At 37.5% G+C, this 17,247-nt stretch overlaps 3 protein-coding genes across 4 annotated transcripts in view; 1 reads left to right on the top strand and 2 right to left on the bottom strand.

The window, feature by feature from the left end:
• Window positions 1–8,075, bottom strand: part of LOC126751378 (cardioactive peptide) — a 9,109-nt gene extending 1,034 nt beyond the window's left edge. The window contains exons 1-2 of one of the 2 annotated variants that reach the window (XM_050461594.1): window positions 7,987–8,075; window positions 1,125–1,618 (exon numbers count right to left, since the gene is read on the bottom strand). In XM_050461594.1, the coding sequence (XP_050317551.1) occupies window positions 1,125–1,256 (132 nt within the window). In that variant the 5' untranslated portion in view covers window positions 1,257–1,618; window positions 7,987–8,075. The other variant, XM_050461596.1, reaches the window with a different exon arrangement.
• LOC126751377 (uncharacterized) lies at window positions 3,233–10,975 on the top strand. The gene is made up of 6 exons (XM_050461593.1): window positions 3,233–3,482; window positions 8,230–8,364; window positions 9,829–10,164; window positions 10,227–10,427; window positions 10,504–10,617; window positions 10,677–10,975. Exons 2-6 carry the CDS (start codon window positions 8,236–8,238, stop codon window positions 10,794–10,796), a joined length of 900 nt encoding a protein of 299 aa, XP_050317550.1. The 5' UTR covers window positions 3,233–3,482; window positions 8,230–8,235; the 3' UTR covers window positions 10,797–10,975.
• Window positions 10,821–17,194, bottom strand: LOC126751374 (uncharacterized). The gene is made up of 10 exons (XM_050461590.1): window positions 16,901–17,194; window positions 15,701–15,901; window positions 15,347–15,637; window positions 14,871–15,279; window positions 12,619–12,801; window positions 12,383–12,555; window positions 12,088–12,235; window positions 11,781–12,022; window positions 11,239–11,725; window positions 10,821–11,163 (listed from the first exon to the last, which is right to left on the bottom strand). The coding sequence occupies exons 1-10, from the start codon at window positions 17,045–17,047 to the stop codon at window positions 11,036–11,038; spliced, it is 2,409 nt and encodes an 802-aa protein (XP_050317547.1). The 5' UTR covers window positions 17,048–17,194; the 3' UTR covers window positions 10,821–11,035.
• Between the last annotated feature and the right edge of the window lie 53 nt (window positions 17,195–17,247).

The raw sequence follows: 17,247 nt of genomic DNA on the forward strand, positions 1-17,247 counted from the left end.
TAAACAGGCCTTTTAGTTACAATTCTTAAAGACTTGGCGAAGGGTTTTTTTGATAACTACTATTTGAAAAAAAATGTCCCGAAATTTTCACTGAAATCTTAATTTTTTTTTTGTAAAAATGTCTGCCAAAAATCCAATTTTTTCCTTCTTTATAAGTTAAGGATTTAACTGAAACACTTATTTTTTCGCTTTAGATGATACTGTAAGAAGTTATCCTGCCAACGCGGGCGCATATTTTTTCCGAGGGGTCCCCGGGAATGGCGTCGCAATGGCTGAGTTTAAAATATTTTTTTCCCAAAAATTTTAGAATGTATGTTTGTAACAGTAAAAAATTGTAATAAAATATTTAATTCTTTATATGAAAAAAAAAAATTGTTGAAATAAGGCTGTTATTTACACGAGGAAACCCATGTAACCCCTTAAAGTGCAATACCGTGCCACCATGTCCGAATATTTAAGCTATACTAGTTGTTTGTTCGTTTCGCCACTTTTTAAGGATTGAATTTATTTCTGCTTGGAGTCGTATTGTAAAATTTTATTATATTACTCGTATTATCTTCGGAGGTCGAATATCTCTTTTATTTAATTATTTTTTTAACCTAACCTATAATATCCAGGCCCACATTCCACGGCATAATTAAATTTACAATTTTTATGTAACTATATGGCAGAAGTAATGAAAAAAGCATAAATAATAGCTAAACTATTTCAAGAACCCTATAATTTTGAGGAATATAGGAAAGTATTTAGTTGAAATTTTTGAAACTGTTACTTAAGAACTAAATATCATAAAATAATATAGGCAAACAATTTACTTAATAACTTATATAAATAATATACATATAAAATAAAATTAAAAATAAAATATTTAATGTTAAATTTTATAACTTATTGGCCTCACATTCAAATCGTCATTATCCATTTCATTTTGTAGTGTAGAATGTAGACACAACAACCAGATCATGGACCACAACTTCCATGCAAACATTTTTGGAAATTTCTTTCTAAAAAATCTTCAATTTAGTTTTTAATATTTTTTAACTTTTACACTTTACACCAACTTTTCAAGTAAATTTAGAAAAAACTTTTTTTTGTTCTTAATTCGACAGCTTATTTGTACTGACCTTTCCGTGCAGCGTTCGGCGTACAATTGACCATGAAAGTGGACTGCGCGGCTTATAATTATTCCCGAGCCGCCACAGAGCCGTTGAAAATGGCGAATGTAGTAGAATTACCCACTGGACATTTGAGCACATGTTTGCATTTATGTGAAATCTTAAATATAGATGTATGTGTGTGTATGCTCACTTGGAGGCGACAGTGCAGGACCGACTGCTGTGCTGTGAAAGCGGTTTTCGTGGTTAACGCAAGCAGGTCGCCTGCCTGAGCATAATTGCTTTCTGCTACCAATTTACGTAGTTGTTATTGTTTTTATTATTATTTGATTTTAGTTTTAAATTTTTTGTTTTTTTTTTTTTCTTGATTTCTATTCTGAAACAGTTGACTCTCTTGCTATATTGCGAGTGGGCTATTTAAATTGCGGTTAACACTTTGAAAAATAAGCGCCATGTAATGTGTCTGTAAAGTTAGTTTTAGCTTAGTTTTAACGTGGTCAGCACTAAAAAAATATGAATATGATCGCAACTACTTAATAATAATAGCACTGATATTAAATTTAAACTGTTATCGAAACCATGTTGAGAATATATAAGAAGATACTGTGAAATTGGTATTCCAAGAACAACAGCTGTAAGAACGAACTGTTTTCAGAATTTGTATTATTCAGTGCAAGGGTTGTGATGGGCATTTCCCCCATACATATGACATTTACCGGAATGGAACCGGATTTATATCCGAATAGGCATTCTCAACACTGAAGAATTCTTCGAAATCAATTGATGAACGTATTATCTAATTCTTCTTCTTTACTGGTGTGGACACCGCTTACGCGGTCGAAGAGTTAACAACAGCGCGCCGGTTGTTTTCGCAGTTTGGCGTCAATTCGAGATACTAAGTGTAGCCTGGTCCTTTTCCACCTGATCACTCCAACGGAGTGGAGGTTTGCCTCTTCCTCTGCCTCCCCTGCGGATACTGCGTGGAATACTTTCAGAGCTGGGAATGTACACACGTATGACATGACTTATCCAGAGCAGTTGCTGTCTCTTAATTCGCTGAACTATGTCAATTTCGTCGTAGATCTCAAACAGCTCATCGTTTTATTGAATGTGATATTCGCCGTGGCCAATGCGCAAAGGACCATAAATCTTCCAGAGAACCTTTCTCTTTAAAACTCTTAACGTCAGATGTCGACTCATCAGATGTTGCCATCGTCCACGCCTCTGCACCATATAGTGAGACGGGGACGATGAGTGAGTTGTAAAGTTTGGTCTTTGTTATTCTGCGTTGGATTTCGACGCTGAAATTGTTGTTGGTGTTAATACTGGTTTCAAAATAGATGAAATCATCTACGACTTCGAAGTTATGATTGTCAACAGTGACATGGGAGCCAAGTCGCGAGTTCGACGACTATTTGATGACGACTATTTGATGACAGAAGAAATTTCGTCTTGCCTTCATTCACTATCAGATCCATTTGCTTTGCTTTTTGCAGAACTAACTCTTAGAGTTTTGTGTTAACGATAATATAAACTTGGTATTAGTAGACAGCTCATACAGGAAGACAGAGAGGAAGAGATAACAGAAAACTAAATTTTAGGATTTTAGTACGACGATTTTTTACATATTACTACATCGCATCAAAATTAAGGTAAAGCTGGTGCATAGACTTCTGATAATCTTTGAGAATACTGCTGTAGTCATCATCTTTGTAAAGATTTTCTCATATTTGGTAAAAGCTCTGCGAATCTATTGATATTCATATGAAAACTGCACTTTGCAAATAATTTTGAGTGACATAAAACATTACGCTACAATATAAATTCGAAGAGAGACCATTAAAATCCATGTTGTTTGAAGATCTGACGAACAACATTGCCACTGTGTAGAGAGATCACTAGCCCTTACTTAAAATAATTGATCTGTGCCACTGTCGTAATGGCCAAAACATGCTCCACACGCCGGCCGGCCGAAAGCATCTTTCGTGTTTTCGAAATTGCTGTTGAGTATCGTAATATTACGAGAAGGCGACGTAACATAACCTATTTATATACACTTTTTCGTACACATTATTAACGTGGAGAGTGTCGAAAGCGTGTTTCGGAACACGGAACACAGCGTATGCCACGATTCGCAAGACAATGTGAAAAATATTTTCGAAGTGAACGGTTGTTTTGCGTGATCGTGTAAAAGTTATAAGACTGTATACAATTTTTATAAACTGTGAATTAAATAAAAACCTATCGAAAACTTAATAAAGTCTCAACCGTTTGGGAGAAAAACCGTTTGCTTATTGACAAATTAGTGCGCAGAAAGCATAATAAATTTAACAGAAAATCATAATCTAGCAGAAGTTGTGCACAAAAGTGAGTAAGCAATTAAAAATAAAAAGTTACATAGCGTGGTTCGTAAATATTAACCGTTAATGAGTGTAAAATTATTTAATTTTCTTTAAGAAATTGCAATTTATATTGATGAAAACTTTTAAAAACTCTGTGAAAATTGTCTAAGAATAGCCGTTGAGAAACAGCAATGGCTGCCGCGACGCAACTCGGCGGTTGCGTTTCCCGCTGCATTTGTTTTCCCACATTGCCCACTCGGCGCAGAGAAATTGGTGCAAACAGAAGCAACAAGAAGGCAGTCGGTGACAATTTTCCCCACTTTCCCGTCTATAAATACCGTTACTATTTTAAGAAATATGCGCTTTTTTACCTTTTCCTAACTCAACGTACTGTCTAAATTTATTAAATTCGCTCCATAGGTGTGGAAGCATGGTCCAACATACGTATGTATGTATTTCATTTTGCCGAGTAAGTCGGAAAACAGTTCATTTTTATATGTATGTGATGCACTGCATTTAAAATTCCACTTGTATAAATTATGTATAATATTTGAAGATTTGCGAGAGAGTTTTCCATAGCTTAGCGTCTTTTCTACTTATTGTGCTATTATGCTTGCACGAACTTATTTATTTGTTTATGAGTCAAGAAAACTCGACATTCCTCGAGTTCGGTTTCATCACAATTACTAAAATAACATTTTACGCATACACCTAGCAGTGAAAATGTAATTTCGGAATTTTTTTTTCACGCGTAGCTAAGAATTGTGTTCTGGTGACCGATTTCATCCACTTTTGCAAGATGACCACTGATAAAGATACCACATCTGAACTAAAACTTTCCGATTTAAACAGGGTTAGATCTCCGAAAATGCAATCCGGGTTAATTCCGGTAACGTAGAACCGGCTGATGTGGGAATCACCTATCCACATATACTACACTTATCTAGTTTAGTTTTGATCTCTTTCTTAATGCATCAGTTATCTCTTGTTTGTACAATCAGCTGAAGGTAGAAAAAAGCGCGTTATTTGAAAAGTAGGCTTGGATTGTTCTGATTATTATAAAATTATGTGGAGAGAGCAAAACGCATGTAATTTGATTGAATTTGATCAAGTACGTACTTTACCGTATTATGGTTTAAAAGTGGGAGATATCCCCTCCATAGCCCAACCGAATGCATAAACTCCTTTACACATAACTTGATATCTACGTCACAAAACAGAGTTATCTTATTTTTTTTTTTTCAAAATTATTTTATTTATTGTATCTGCTTTTTCTTAAAGCCTAACAATAAATAATAAAATCTTATTTTCAGTAAGTGAAAAAGTTCAGAAAGTGCTATGCCACTTTCACTCCAGAGTACATAGTAGTTAAAGGCATCGATCCCAGCTAGCTTTTGCAAGTTGAATGTTTTACAAACAAATTTCTGTTAATAATACAGCTAAAATATTATTCTTTTCAAATTTTTCATTATGCTATTTGAATAAAAAGAGAAAACATTTACCCCTCTTGTAAAATTTCCTTCCGGACTTTTCGAAAAAATAGTCAAAACTACGCTTTTATACTACCGTAAATGGGTCGAAATTTCTTTTGAAAATAAAAGTAGTTGGTTTCATCTTTGATATGATTGCACTATGCATTTACACTTAACTAGCCGGGTGGATCACCCGGGCGTATAAGTACTTTTTCAAATGCGTGCAGTATATTTTACGTTAATTGGAATGTAAACATTTATATGAAACGTAACATTTATGTCATTTTTGTAAACATTTCCACAATTTACGTGTTCCATTTAAATATAATAAAGAGAGTATATGACGTTTGAGATAATAAAAAATGTACTTATAAGAAAGGTGCAATGAACGAATATATCTTTATAAAAAAAAGAAAAAAAATCGAATGTGCTTTATTTTTACCTTTTAACTCGCCATTGTTAAATTTATTTTTCCCCGGAGAATACATATTTCTTAATTGAATTTTGGTAATTTTCACAGCTAAGAATTCAATAAACTAAAACACAACACAATTGTTCAGCTGATATCAGCTGTTGATTATGCCATAAAAGTATATATTTTTAAAGACAGTGTGCCTTCTGAAATTCGGCAATAATACTATGTCGCAACCAGTCTAAAAAGGGGTGATCCATTTCGAGGTTCCCTACTCTATTAAAGAAACAACACAGAAACTTCAAACTTCAACTGGTGAATGCTTATTAGCATTCGAAAGAACATTCTTTGGCATTTATTTTTGAAGATATGACAGAGATATGTCAAATATTGGCTGCAGCTACGTCTCAGATGGTCCATCCGTTGAGTCCAATTTCCGATGACTCGTTCGGGCATTTCGACTGGTAAATGATACGCGTGATGTTTTGCTCCAAGGCCTGAATCGAAAAAGGATTGTCAGCATAGACTTTAGACTTTGCATATTCCCTCAGAAAAAATGTAATATCACACGATCTTGGTGGCCAATCGACCGGACCAAAACGGGAAATTATCTGCTGATCGAAGTGTTATCTCAGTAAATCCACTGATTGATGCGATGTGTGGGAAGTGGCGCCGTCTTGTTGAAACCAAATGTCGCCGAGATCACGAGGTTCAAATTCAGGTATCAAATAGTCGGTTATCATAGCGCGATAATGGTTGCCATTGACGGTTACGTTCTCGCCGGCATCAGTTTTGAAGAAATATTTACCGACAATTCCACTAGCACACAAACCACAATAAACCGTTGTTTTTTCTGGATGAAAAGTCAGTTCTTGAATCTGTTCAGGTCGCTCTTCGTCACAAATGCGGCAATTTTGCTTGTTTAAATATGTACGCATTGAGTCAGAATTGGACCTCATCGCTGAACACAATTTGGCTCGAAAACGTGCTTACAACTTTTTAAGAGCCCATATAGCGAAGTGATGTCGCTTGAAAAGGTAAAGCGGCTTCAGTTCTTACACAAGCTGTATATTATACGCTTTAAATCGACGTAAAATGCGCCAAGCCGTTCCGTAAGTCAGTCTGAAATCGACTCTCCACGATCTTCACGTATACTCTCAACTACGACTGCTATATTTTCTTCATTGCGTGCTGGACGAGATCTATTCGGTCGAATATTATCCAATAATGAATGCTGGATCTAAAGATGGGTTATGGTGTTGCGAAGAGTACGCTCAGTAAGCCGATTATGTTAACCACAAGTTGAGCGAAGCGCGCGAAACACATTCTTTACAGAGCGTGAGTTTTCGTAATAAAGTTGAACGATTTGTAAAAGTTGTTCAGGCGTAAGTCTTTCCACGACGAAATGCCAAACAACACTGAACAAAAATAACCTGACAGCGTGACACGACTCACGCATGATCTGTCAAAAAAAGGCCATTGAACCTCTATTTGGATCATCCGTTAAATAATATTATAAAATAAAAGGTTTTCAACTCGGAATTTATGCATGTAATTCTCAGACATAATGTCATTTTTCTTTATATACAACTGTTTGCTGGCTTTTTATGAAAAAAAAAAAAACATTTCTTTGCAAGTTTACCGCTGTCTTCCGGTATAGACACCAATTCTTTTGATTAGTAGAGAGAATATCGGGGCTTTGGGAGTACATACTTAGGATGCGGATCTCCCTTATCCATCAATTTTTGGATTTTGAAAAAAAAGGTAAACATTTTTGCAGAGCACGTGCATCCCTGAGAACTCCGGGTCAGAGAAGAATTGTCAACGATTTCTCCACTCCCTCTCTCTCTCTGTCATTGGTAATTCCTCATTCATCTTACTCGCCTGCAGTACAGATATGTATGTATGTGCGTCTATATAAAGTATATAGGTAATCTAGCACACACGCGTCTAACTAAAAATGTTATAAATATACTTCCGACTGAGTAACTTGAGTTGCCCTACTTACCGAGTAAATAAATATTTATGCTAATTGCATACGTGTAGTATGTGCTTTAGTTTTTGCCTATTTATTCAAACCCACGACATTGACTGTCACCGACAATGCAAAGAGCTGTTGACAGCTATGTATTTGAAAACAGATTTAAAGAAAACACTTGGTGGCCGAACTAAAATATTATTTAAAAAAAAAAAACAATATGGTAAATGCCATTATTTCAAAACAAAATGTATTTTAGCAAAACATCTTAAGTGGAGTTTAGTTAATAAAATAGTGTGAGTCAGACTGACGAACTGGTTCGAGACTCGAATTTATATTTCAACTTAGAAACTGACTTAAAATCAAAGGAATAAAGAATGGGATTTAAGTTTTACCAAAAACAAAAATCTTCTTCTTTACTGGGGTAGAAACCGCTTTAAAAATCAAGTCATTATAACATATTATAACCGTTACAAGTGTAGGTATAGGCACTTCGTTTGGAACACAGTACTTTTGAATGATTTAAAATAACTTTCTGTTTATGTTCATATAAATTATAAAAGAAAGAAATACCTATGTATATACATATACTATATATGACAAATTAAAGACGCTTGCAGAAATGTATTTCCCTCATATATGTATATGTAATTTAGCGGTTATTTACATTGTAGCATCCACTTCCATGTGCACAATTAATTCTTGTGAGTTAATAATTTTTTACACTGACACAATTATAATTAAGTATTTTATCTTCATTATTACTTTCTTAATAAAATCCATCTATTATATATTATTGTATCATTTTTATTAATAACCATTTTATTTTCACAATTATTGCACTATGTGCTTCCTTATAAACAAAATTTCAACTGAAATTCCGGCATTTCAAATTTAATGGTATTTTTAGGTGAAAATGTCAGACAACAACAGTGAAACCGCCGCCCAACAACAGCATCAGCGCGCAAATGGTACAGAACGCTCCCAATCGACAGAGGAGAAAGAAATCCCACGCGAACCAGCTCTAGTACATAAAGACATCAATGTAAGTGACATAGGAATTTTAATAGATAATATATATTTATGGATGTAAGTAGGTGGTTGCACACATTGTGTGTACTTACGAAAGCCCGTCTCTTAGATAAGAGCAAAATGTTGGAAATTTAAATGTAACTTCTTACAAACACGCCGCAGTATTGAACTTTTACGAGCTATGAACAAGTCGATTATTATTTTTCTAATGAAACCTTTATAACATTGGATTGACGACGAGTTGACCTTACTTTGTATTCATGCGTTGCGCTGCACCTATGGAACTAATGTGAGCTTAGCAGCTCCAAAACTAGACTTTGTGCTACTAAGAGATCGTACTGGCATCGAGTAGAACACAGGAGTTTCACTGAACTACTTCTTCTTCTTCTTATTTAATGGCCTAGACAACGCTTACGCGATTACAGCCGAGTTAACAACAGCGCGCCTATCGTTTCTTCTTTTTGCAAGGTGGTGCCAATTTGAGACATCAAGTGCAGCCAGGACCTTCTCCACCTGATCTGTCCAACGGAGTGGAGGTCTTCCTCTGCTTCCGCTGCCCCGGAGGGTACTGCGTCGAATACTTTCAGAGATGTAGTGCTTTCATCCATATGTACAACATGACTTAGCCAGCGCAGCCGCTGTCTCTTAATTGGCTGAACTATATCAATGCCGTCGTATATTTCATACAGCTCATCGATCCATCGAATGCGATATTCGCCGTTGCCAATGTGCAAAGGAACATAAATCTTCCACAGAACCTTTCTCTCGTAACGTCATCTTCCATACCTCTACACCATATAGCAGTACGGGAATAATAAGTCACTTATAGAGTTTGGTCTTTGTTCGGCGAGAGAGAACTTTACTTCTCAATTGCCTACTCAGACCGAAGTAGCAATTGTTGGCAAGAGTTATTCTGCGGATTTCGAAGCTGACATTTGTTGGTCTTAATATTGGTTCCAAGATAGACGAAATTATCTACGACTTCGAAGTTATGACTGTCAACAGTGATGTGGGAGACTAGTCGCGAGTACGACAAGTGTTTATTTCGTCTTGCCCTCGTTCACTACCGGACCCATTTGTTTTGCTTCTTTAGTAAGGTTAATCTTGCCACAATTGTAGGAGTTCTTACTGAACATTGATGTGATACGATTAGTAATCTTGTCGCCAAAGCTGTATGGAGAAAGGTGAGATGGAAACATCCATGCTACTTTTTTTTCACTGTTCAGTTTTGCAAGACTGAGATTAAAGCATTTCAGCAGTCATACTTTCGGCGAACCGAGTGAATTAGCCTGATTTTATACAATATTAGCCGCCTCAATAAATTTGTGATAAAATTTAAATTTAAGAATATTTAGAAGTTTTAGGTATCACAGCAAGGTGTTTTCAGCGGTCCAAATTATTTTTTTACACGTCTATTTTTGTTATATCTAGATCTGAATCTAAATTAATTCAAGCACACATTTCCTTATACCTACAGATAAAGACTGAATTGGAATGCCTCGTCAGGTTGCTCGACGGCAAAATCTACAAAGATGAAGAGACTGCTATGGAGGAATTACATCAGTATCTAATCGAAGATGAGGGCTCTTGGGTATTAGGCGACAATTTCCTCGTATTCGTGCAGCGTGTTTTGCGTGAAGATAACTTTTCACCCGACACACGTGTGCATTTAATACGTACATTGGCCTACGCCGCACTAAAGGATGATGTCATCATTATATTGCATCAAGATCGACGCGATCATTCGCTCATGAATTATGCACAAGACATTGAGAAACATACGCCAGAAGAGCAACAAGCGTGGGCGATGTTTGTAAGACGATGCACACAATTCATTAAAGTGAAAAGTGAATAATTATCACCCGACAATTTCAGATGTGTAATCTTTTTGAGAATGTCGGACCCTCCGAGTGGTTGCTTTATATCTCGGAATGGGATTATTTGGGTCAGACAATATCGAATATACGCGTGACAACCAAGGTGGCGGTGCACTGCATACTCTCCAATTGTCCACAATTGAAGAACAGCGGTTCGATGATGCTCTACAACATCGCTATAAAGGAGGTGAAGACAGTGGTAAGCATGTTACTGTGTATTTTCGATTTCAACCATTATTAAGTGCGGTTTTATTATTTAATAAATTGATTTGTAGGTCTTTGATGATATCGCTGTGGAGCTGGCCATGGCCATTTTGCAATTCTTCCAAAGCAATCCGGCGGAGGAGCAAGTCTTTCGCACACTTAAAGCACTGGCACGTTTTCTGGAGGTGAACATTATTTATTACTTCTTGTTGTTGTTATTTATATGCACCATTAAATATTCAAGGTCTCCGCTGATGTTGCTGCCATTATACAAATGATCGGTCCACATCCTAAGCAATTTGCTGGCATGAGCGAACGTGTCGATGAGCTGGTGAATAAGATTAGCCGCAAGGTGCCAGCTTAAAGCCAAACTATAAAAATATAACACTTAAAGGGGCATAAGCTCTTGTCACTGCAGATACATTTATTTCATAATTTTTCTATTATTTTATTATGCGTTCAAACATTTTATTGCAATAAGCACTTTTTCTAAAGTAATACCAGCGATTTTTTATAATAAAAAAAGATTATTAAGAAACAAGATATTATAGGCAGTTCTTCGCTTTTACTTGGTTTTAGTTCTAAACTTCGCTTCATTTGAATTTATACCGCTGAATCGCTGCAACACCAGCTGAAGATATTCCCTTTGTTGGCTCGTAATTGTAACCAGTTTTTTTGATTTGACACAAACATTTCCGATGGCAATTGCGTTTCTTGTGCAGCGGCATCAACTAACCGAAAATTAGAAGAAATATGCGTATATAGTTACAAGAGAAACGACCAAAAATACACAATCCACCACTCACCTCCCACCGTTTTTCGATCGTAATTAAATTTCGGCGTTTGTATAATCGAAATTACATCCTCCGGCTTGCGTAACAGTATTTTACCTACACCCTTACACATGCGCAACACCTCGTGATTACTCAACTTCTCCAACTGCTCGGTATTCAGCTGCGAACAAGCCAATATCCATTCACGTACACAATCGAAGTCATTCAGCAGTTGCACCGCACCGTTCACGCTGAACTTAATGCGTTTCATATAAATATAGTCGAGCCAGGCTTCACAAATGATTTTCAAAATCAATTTTAAAGTCACCAAATCCTTTGTGGCCTTAATGGCAGGTAAAAATATTTGATCCAGCACATAGTCGACGTAATCGTTTTTCACATCTTCGTCGAAGACACGCTGCTGCCAGTGGCTGGCAGGCGGAAAGGAAAGCTTGAAATTGGCAAGACTGAGTATACGACACACTTCGGACATAATTTGCACGCATTCTTCATTTGTTTTCTGTAAAGGAAAAGATTTAAAGTAAATAATTGAAACGAAAGTCACCCTAAGTTACCTTGAGTTTGTCGATATTGACATTGATCTCCAATATCAATTTAGCACGCAACGCAACGTTTACAAGCATAAGGATATCGGTGAGATCGGCAGTTAACTTGGGTAGCTTATGCTTGCTGAAGCCGGCCAAGCACACACGCACATCGTGCTCCATTATGCGAAAGAAGCGATCCATTTGCCATTCACAGCATAGTTGCTTGGCTTGCTCCTTCACCCACAAACGCATCGAGTGTACGGAGTGATCTGACGAGTTATAGTTCAAGTTTTAAATCATCAAAAAGCTTTAACGTGGCAATCAGTTTACTCACCAATGCGATGGAGAATAGGTATTTGTTCAGCAACAGGTAGGCTACTGATTTGCATTTGCGCTTCACTACTGGGAAAATAACTATTGCTTAATTCTATCAAATTCTGGAAGACTAGCACCCAAAAACTGCCGGTGTAAGTGCCAAGATGCTGCATGTAGGAGAACTCAGTATTAAAGCTAAATAAATCACATGAGGAGGCTGCGAATTATCGATAAATATTGGTGAATATGCACTTTATATGCAAAGCAGAGCGGAAAACTTTTAACCATTGTAACTAAATAAAAAGTAATTGTACCTCCTCTTGACCCACGGGCCGATGTAACTGTAAAGCACGTTCCATCGTCGCTGGTCGACAATTTGTTGATAATAAAGCGTAACGAAACAATTGATCCCATACATTAACGGAAACGAAGTTTGTAAGGCTTTCGGCAACTCCGCGTAACGTTGAATAAACAGGTTCCGGAATATCTAGTAAAGGTTATTCTCATTCAATAGTATTTTGATGTTTACCACCTTAACTGCATTACTAACCTTCCACAGTATGGTGCTTCAACCAGTTTCTCATCGTTTCCACGTGCGTTAACGGATAGCAAGCAAGCGGTGTATCGATCCACCATAAAATTATATGATCCAAAATAAGACCTACATTGGACCATAATATTCGAATGCCACGAGTAACAAACTCATTTAAATCTCCTCGAGTACAGGCTTTACCTATGAATATGTCGGAATATATGTACAGATGGATAATGTTCATATCAGTATACGAATTATGGAAAGACAATATTATCGAAATTAAAAAAGTAGTCTCTTCTTCCATTCTCCAAATGGGCTCTATCTAAAGACTCGAGTTTGTAAACTTAATATTCCATTTTATAACTATAGATGTTATGAAAAAACCTAAACCCGAATATGCATAGATTCGACCTATAGTACGTGTATAACTCAAGCATTCCTAAGTCAAACGAACCTGAATATTGAAACGGAAAACACTTACCAAAACTGAAATAAAGTGTCCATAATTGACATTATGTTTGCAAATGATTCACTGAGCAGGCACATTAAGTGGGCGGTGTCAAACATATGCACAAACAGTGATCATCTGGCAATTATGTATATGTAGCTCAAATTTCGTGTTCCCAAGAATCGGAACTACTTAACAGAAAAACTCAACGAAAGCGAAGCTGGAAGCAACAACAGTTCGATGCAGTCCTCTTTGAGCTAATCTGGAGTGTACCAGGATACCAGATAGCAGGTGACGATGCCGCCCACTTGGTATAAAAGGACTGGTCGCAGCATGCGATACGACATTGCGCAACACAACACGCGGCGGCCTGTATATTGCCGGAATGAGGGATTTACAAAAATCGTCGATACATTATTCCCGAAAAGCAAGAGCTGTTCAATCCAAGTGGAGTATTCCAAGGCTCAGTATTAGGCCCACTCTAATGGAACTTCATGTATGATGGAGTGCTAAGAAGACATCAACCAAAAGACGTGAAACTAATAGCATATGCGGATGATCTCATGGTGGTGGTAGTGGTTAAACACCCTAAGAAACAAATGCAATGAGTGCTTAATGGAACTGGCTAAGCACAAAACAGAAGTTCCCGCGAGATTACATTATGACTGTTAAATCACATCACATGGTGGTGCGAGAGTCACCTAAGCACTGACCAGGCACCGTGCCTGCTTTTCTTTTATAGAGCCAGCTAACAGCCAGCTTCCCGCAAGATTACATTATGACTGTTAAATCACATCACATCGCGGCACGAGTGTCACCTAAGCACTGACCAGGCAGCGTGCCTGCTTTTATTTTATAGAGACAGCTAACAGCCAACTTCACGCTGACCAGGCGTTAACAGCCAGCTTCCCGCGAGATTACATTATGACTGTTAAATCACATCACATCGCGGCACGAGTGTCACCTAAGCACTGACCAGGCAGCGTGCCTACCTTTCTTTTATAGAGCCAGCTAACAGCCAGCTTCCCGCGAGATTACATTATGACTGTTAAATCACATCACATCGCGGTGCGAGCGTCACCTAAGCACTGACCAGGCACCGTGCCTGCTTTTCTTTTATAGAGCCAGCTAACAGCCAGCTTCCCGCGAGATTACATTATGACTGTTAAATCACATCACATGGTGGTGCGAGAGTCACCTAAGCACTGACCAGGCACCGTGCCTGCTTTTCTTTTATAGATTTCGCGGGAAGCTGGCTGTAGCCAAAGCAAAAGCAAAAGATATAAATTATGACTGTTAAATACATAATGGTGGTGCGAAGTCATAATTGACCATACCGTGCCTGCTTTTCTTTTATAGAGACTGTAACAGCCAACTGACGCTGCAAAAGTATTAGTATAGGCAAAGACTTTTATAGAGGAGAGGAACAATCAAACCATCAAAATGTGGCAGCAGCGGTGAGAATCCTCATCCATACGGCGCTGGACCAACAGACTTATTCCGTACATCCACTCGTGGATAGACAGACGACATGGGAACCTGGATTTCCATCTGACCCAAATACTTAGTGGACATGGGGCTTTAGAAGCTACCTTTACTGATTCCACAATGACTTTAGTCCGAACTGTTCGACGTGTACAGAGTATATAGAACACGCTAAAATTACTTATTGAGCGTTCTCTCTAAACGAGAAAAACGGAATTCATTTGGACGCAGAATTTTTTTTCTTGCCGAGTGGCCTTAAGCTGCACTCAAACTCATATCTCAATCAATACTCAAAGAATTTAGACAGTGCTTTGCACTTAGTTTTTAGTCTTACCAAAAACGCTCGGACAATAGTCATACGATTTGGCAATGAGTTGGCTGAGGTATGCACGTTCGCGTTCCAAAAAATGTTCAGCATATTTATGGCAATTACTTTTCTCCTTCCGTACACCGCCATCCATATCAGTCGCATTGTTGTAGTCAATATACACGCCATCGCCGTGCATGTTGAGCGTGAGTATACGTAAAATTTCCAAACTGGACGCCGTCGACTCGCAAGTATCCCCAACTGCGGCACCCGCAGTCACTTCCAAATCGGTAGCAACTGCAACTGCTGACAACGTAGCGCCAGAGGATGTACCTGCAGCTGTAGCTGCTGCCTCAGCTTGCTCCTGTTCGCTCATATTGAATAGACCGAAGAGTAGATCAAGCGAATTTTGCTCGGTGCGCATTTGGGACGCATGCTGGTGGCGGATAATATATAAATTTTATGTAATCTTAGTACAACACTAATATTCTTATGGTAGTCACCTGTAGGATATATGCAAAGTCTATGGGCTTCTGGGGTAACAGCAACGTCGGATACATATTGCTGCAAATATTCGCATTCCACTCGGTAGTGCCGCTGGTCTCTTGAGTCACCTCTGGCTGTGTTGGTTTTTCTTTGCCCGTTACACTTGCTTCCTTGGACACAATCTCGCTGCAGTCATTAGGATCCTTTAAGGTCTCCCGTCGATTCCATTTATTGTGCAAATTCGCTATCTGCAAAGCCCAATTCAACCACATGTCGGATTGTGAAGACTTTCGCAGCAATTGCGTGACCTACCCAAAGGTGATCTGTTTATCTATATGTATAAATTGATGATTTTTTTCTAAAATACTCACCGTTTGCTTGAGCACGAACATTAATTGGCAAAAGCGTCGTTCATTAATCTCCATAAGTACATTGTATTTCTGCAGTAACAAGGCATTATAAGGACTGCGTTTGATTTTCTTATTCAATGAGTGAATATCCTGGTTTCGTGACTCGTTCTTCAGGTTCCAGTAGAGCTCACAAACATGTTCCACTTCTTCCAAAAGTGTATTCTAGCATGAAATTGTTTGGCAAAGTGTAGTGAAAATGGTGAATTAGATAAAACATTATTTGAAAGAAAGTCAACGAATATATGAGTATCTACATATGAATTTCTATCACGAGGATATAATTTTTACACAATTAATATTAATATTAAGGAAATTTTTAATTGTAAGTGCTGGCAAACAAAATTGAAAATCCCAGTTATGCAAGATTAGGTCTTCTATTGCAGACTTCTTAGTATCGCTTAGGCTTAGTAAATATACTGTCATATCCATGTCGGTAGATTGCGATCGATGTGAATTTTACTCGATTTCTTCGGTTTATATAAACTATTTTTAGACGATATTGATTATATGTTTGGATATCCGTATATATTGTATATATTCTAAGGCGGTAGGCTTGCTTAACATTAAATGATTTTGATTTGATGATTCCGCATCTGAATAATTCGTTCGAAAATAAGCAGGTCTTACATTAGCTAAAATTGATTTATATTCGGCGCAAGACTGAAAATTTTTTAGGCGGCAACAAAGACTCCTATATTCCCCTTATATTTAGTCCGTTCCCACATCTACGTAACCAGAATGGACCCGGATTTTTATCCGGCTGTCAACTTGGCGGAATTCTGCCACTACAACACAACAACAACAACTCCTATATAGTTCCCGAACTCTCAAATGCACAGTTGAATTCCAAGTAGCCTAAATGTATGCTAAATATATTTTATGTCAGACCACATTTATTTTTGCTTGAGAACATGCTTTAACTTAAAACAACGTGGATTTCATATTTCTTGCGTATCACATTTGCAACGTACAAGAGGTGATTGTATATAAACACTTACGAACCCTTCACAGTTTGTTATCATTCCTCTTTCCCGCACTCAACCAAACTTACATTTAGAAAATAAAAAAATTCGCTTTAGACAAAATTTGTAAAGGAACTTATTAAAAGTGTTAGAATATACCGCAGAAGCCATTGGTTCCTAGTTTTTATAATATACTCACATGCTCATCGAATACGTCGACCTTCACATCAACTGCAATGCGATATGTGACACGTCTCAACTCCTTTCCCAATTTTGTAATTTCTGCGAATGTTTGTATGGGAGGCGTTGATTTGTTGCGACAATACCATTTCGGTGTCGAGCTCATTGAGTGTTTGCCGTTACGATTAAATTCACTAGCGTAGGATTTACTTGCAAAAAACCTGTATTTGAATAATTCCTCTTCCAATAAAAACTTATTTTAAAGAAGCTAAAGCCAAAATCTGCTAACACAGCGAAGCCTTCATTTAACACTTGAATGAGTTGTTGGATCGATGCGCAGGTGGCTGCCTACTCGCCCAACAACAA

The sequence above is a fragment of the Bactrocera neohumeralis genome, chromosome 2 (genome assembly GCF_024586455.1).
Source record: "Bactrocera neohumeralis isolate Rockhampton chromosome 2, APGP_CSIRO_Bneo_wtdbg2-racon-allhic-juicebox.fasta_v2, whole genome shotgun sequence".
Taxonomy (NCBI): domain Eukaryota; kingdom Metazoa; phylum Arthropoda; class Insecta; order Diptera; family Tephritidae; genus Bactrocera; species Bactrocera neohumeralis.

Coding starts and splice junctions, on each gene's coding strand:
- LOC126751377 (XM_050461593.1), top strand. CDS start 8,236: ATGTCAGACAACAACAGTGAAACCGCCGCCCAACAACAGCATCAGCGC. Junction 8,365..9,828: donor TAGTACATAAAGACATCAAT/GTAAGTGACATA, acceptor TTATACCTACAG/ATAAAGACTGAATTGGAATG. Junction 10,428..10,503: donor TAAAGGAGGTGAAGACAGTG/GTAAGCATGTTA, acceptor ATTGATTTGTAG/GTCTTTGATGATATCGCTGT.
- LOC126751374 (XM_050461590.1), bottom strand. CDS start 17,047: ATGAGCTCGACACCGAAATGGTATTGTCGCAACAAATCAACGCCTCCC. Junction 15,280..15,346: donor ACTTTGCATATATCCTACAG/GTGACTACCATA, acceptor ATCCGCCACCAG/CATGCGTCCCAAATGCGCAC. Junction 11,726..11,780: donor TCAATATCGACAAACTCAAG/GTAACTTAGGGT, acceptor TTTCCTTTACAG/AAAACAAATGAAGAATGCGT.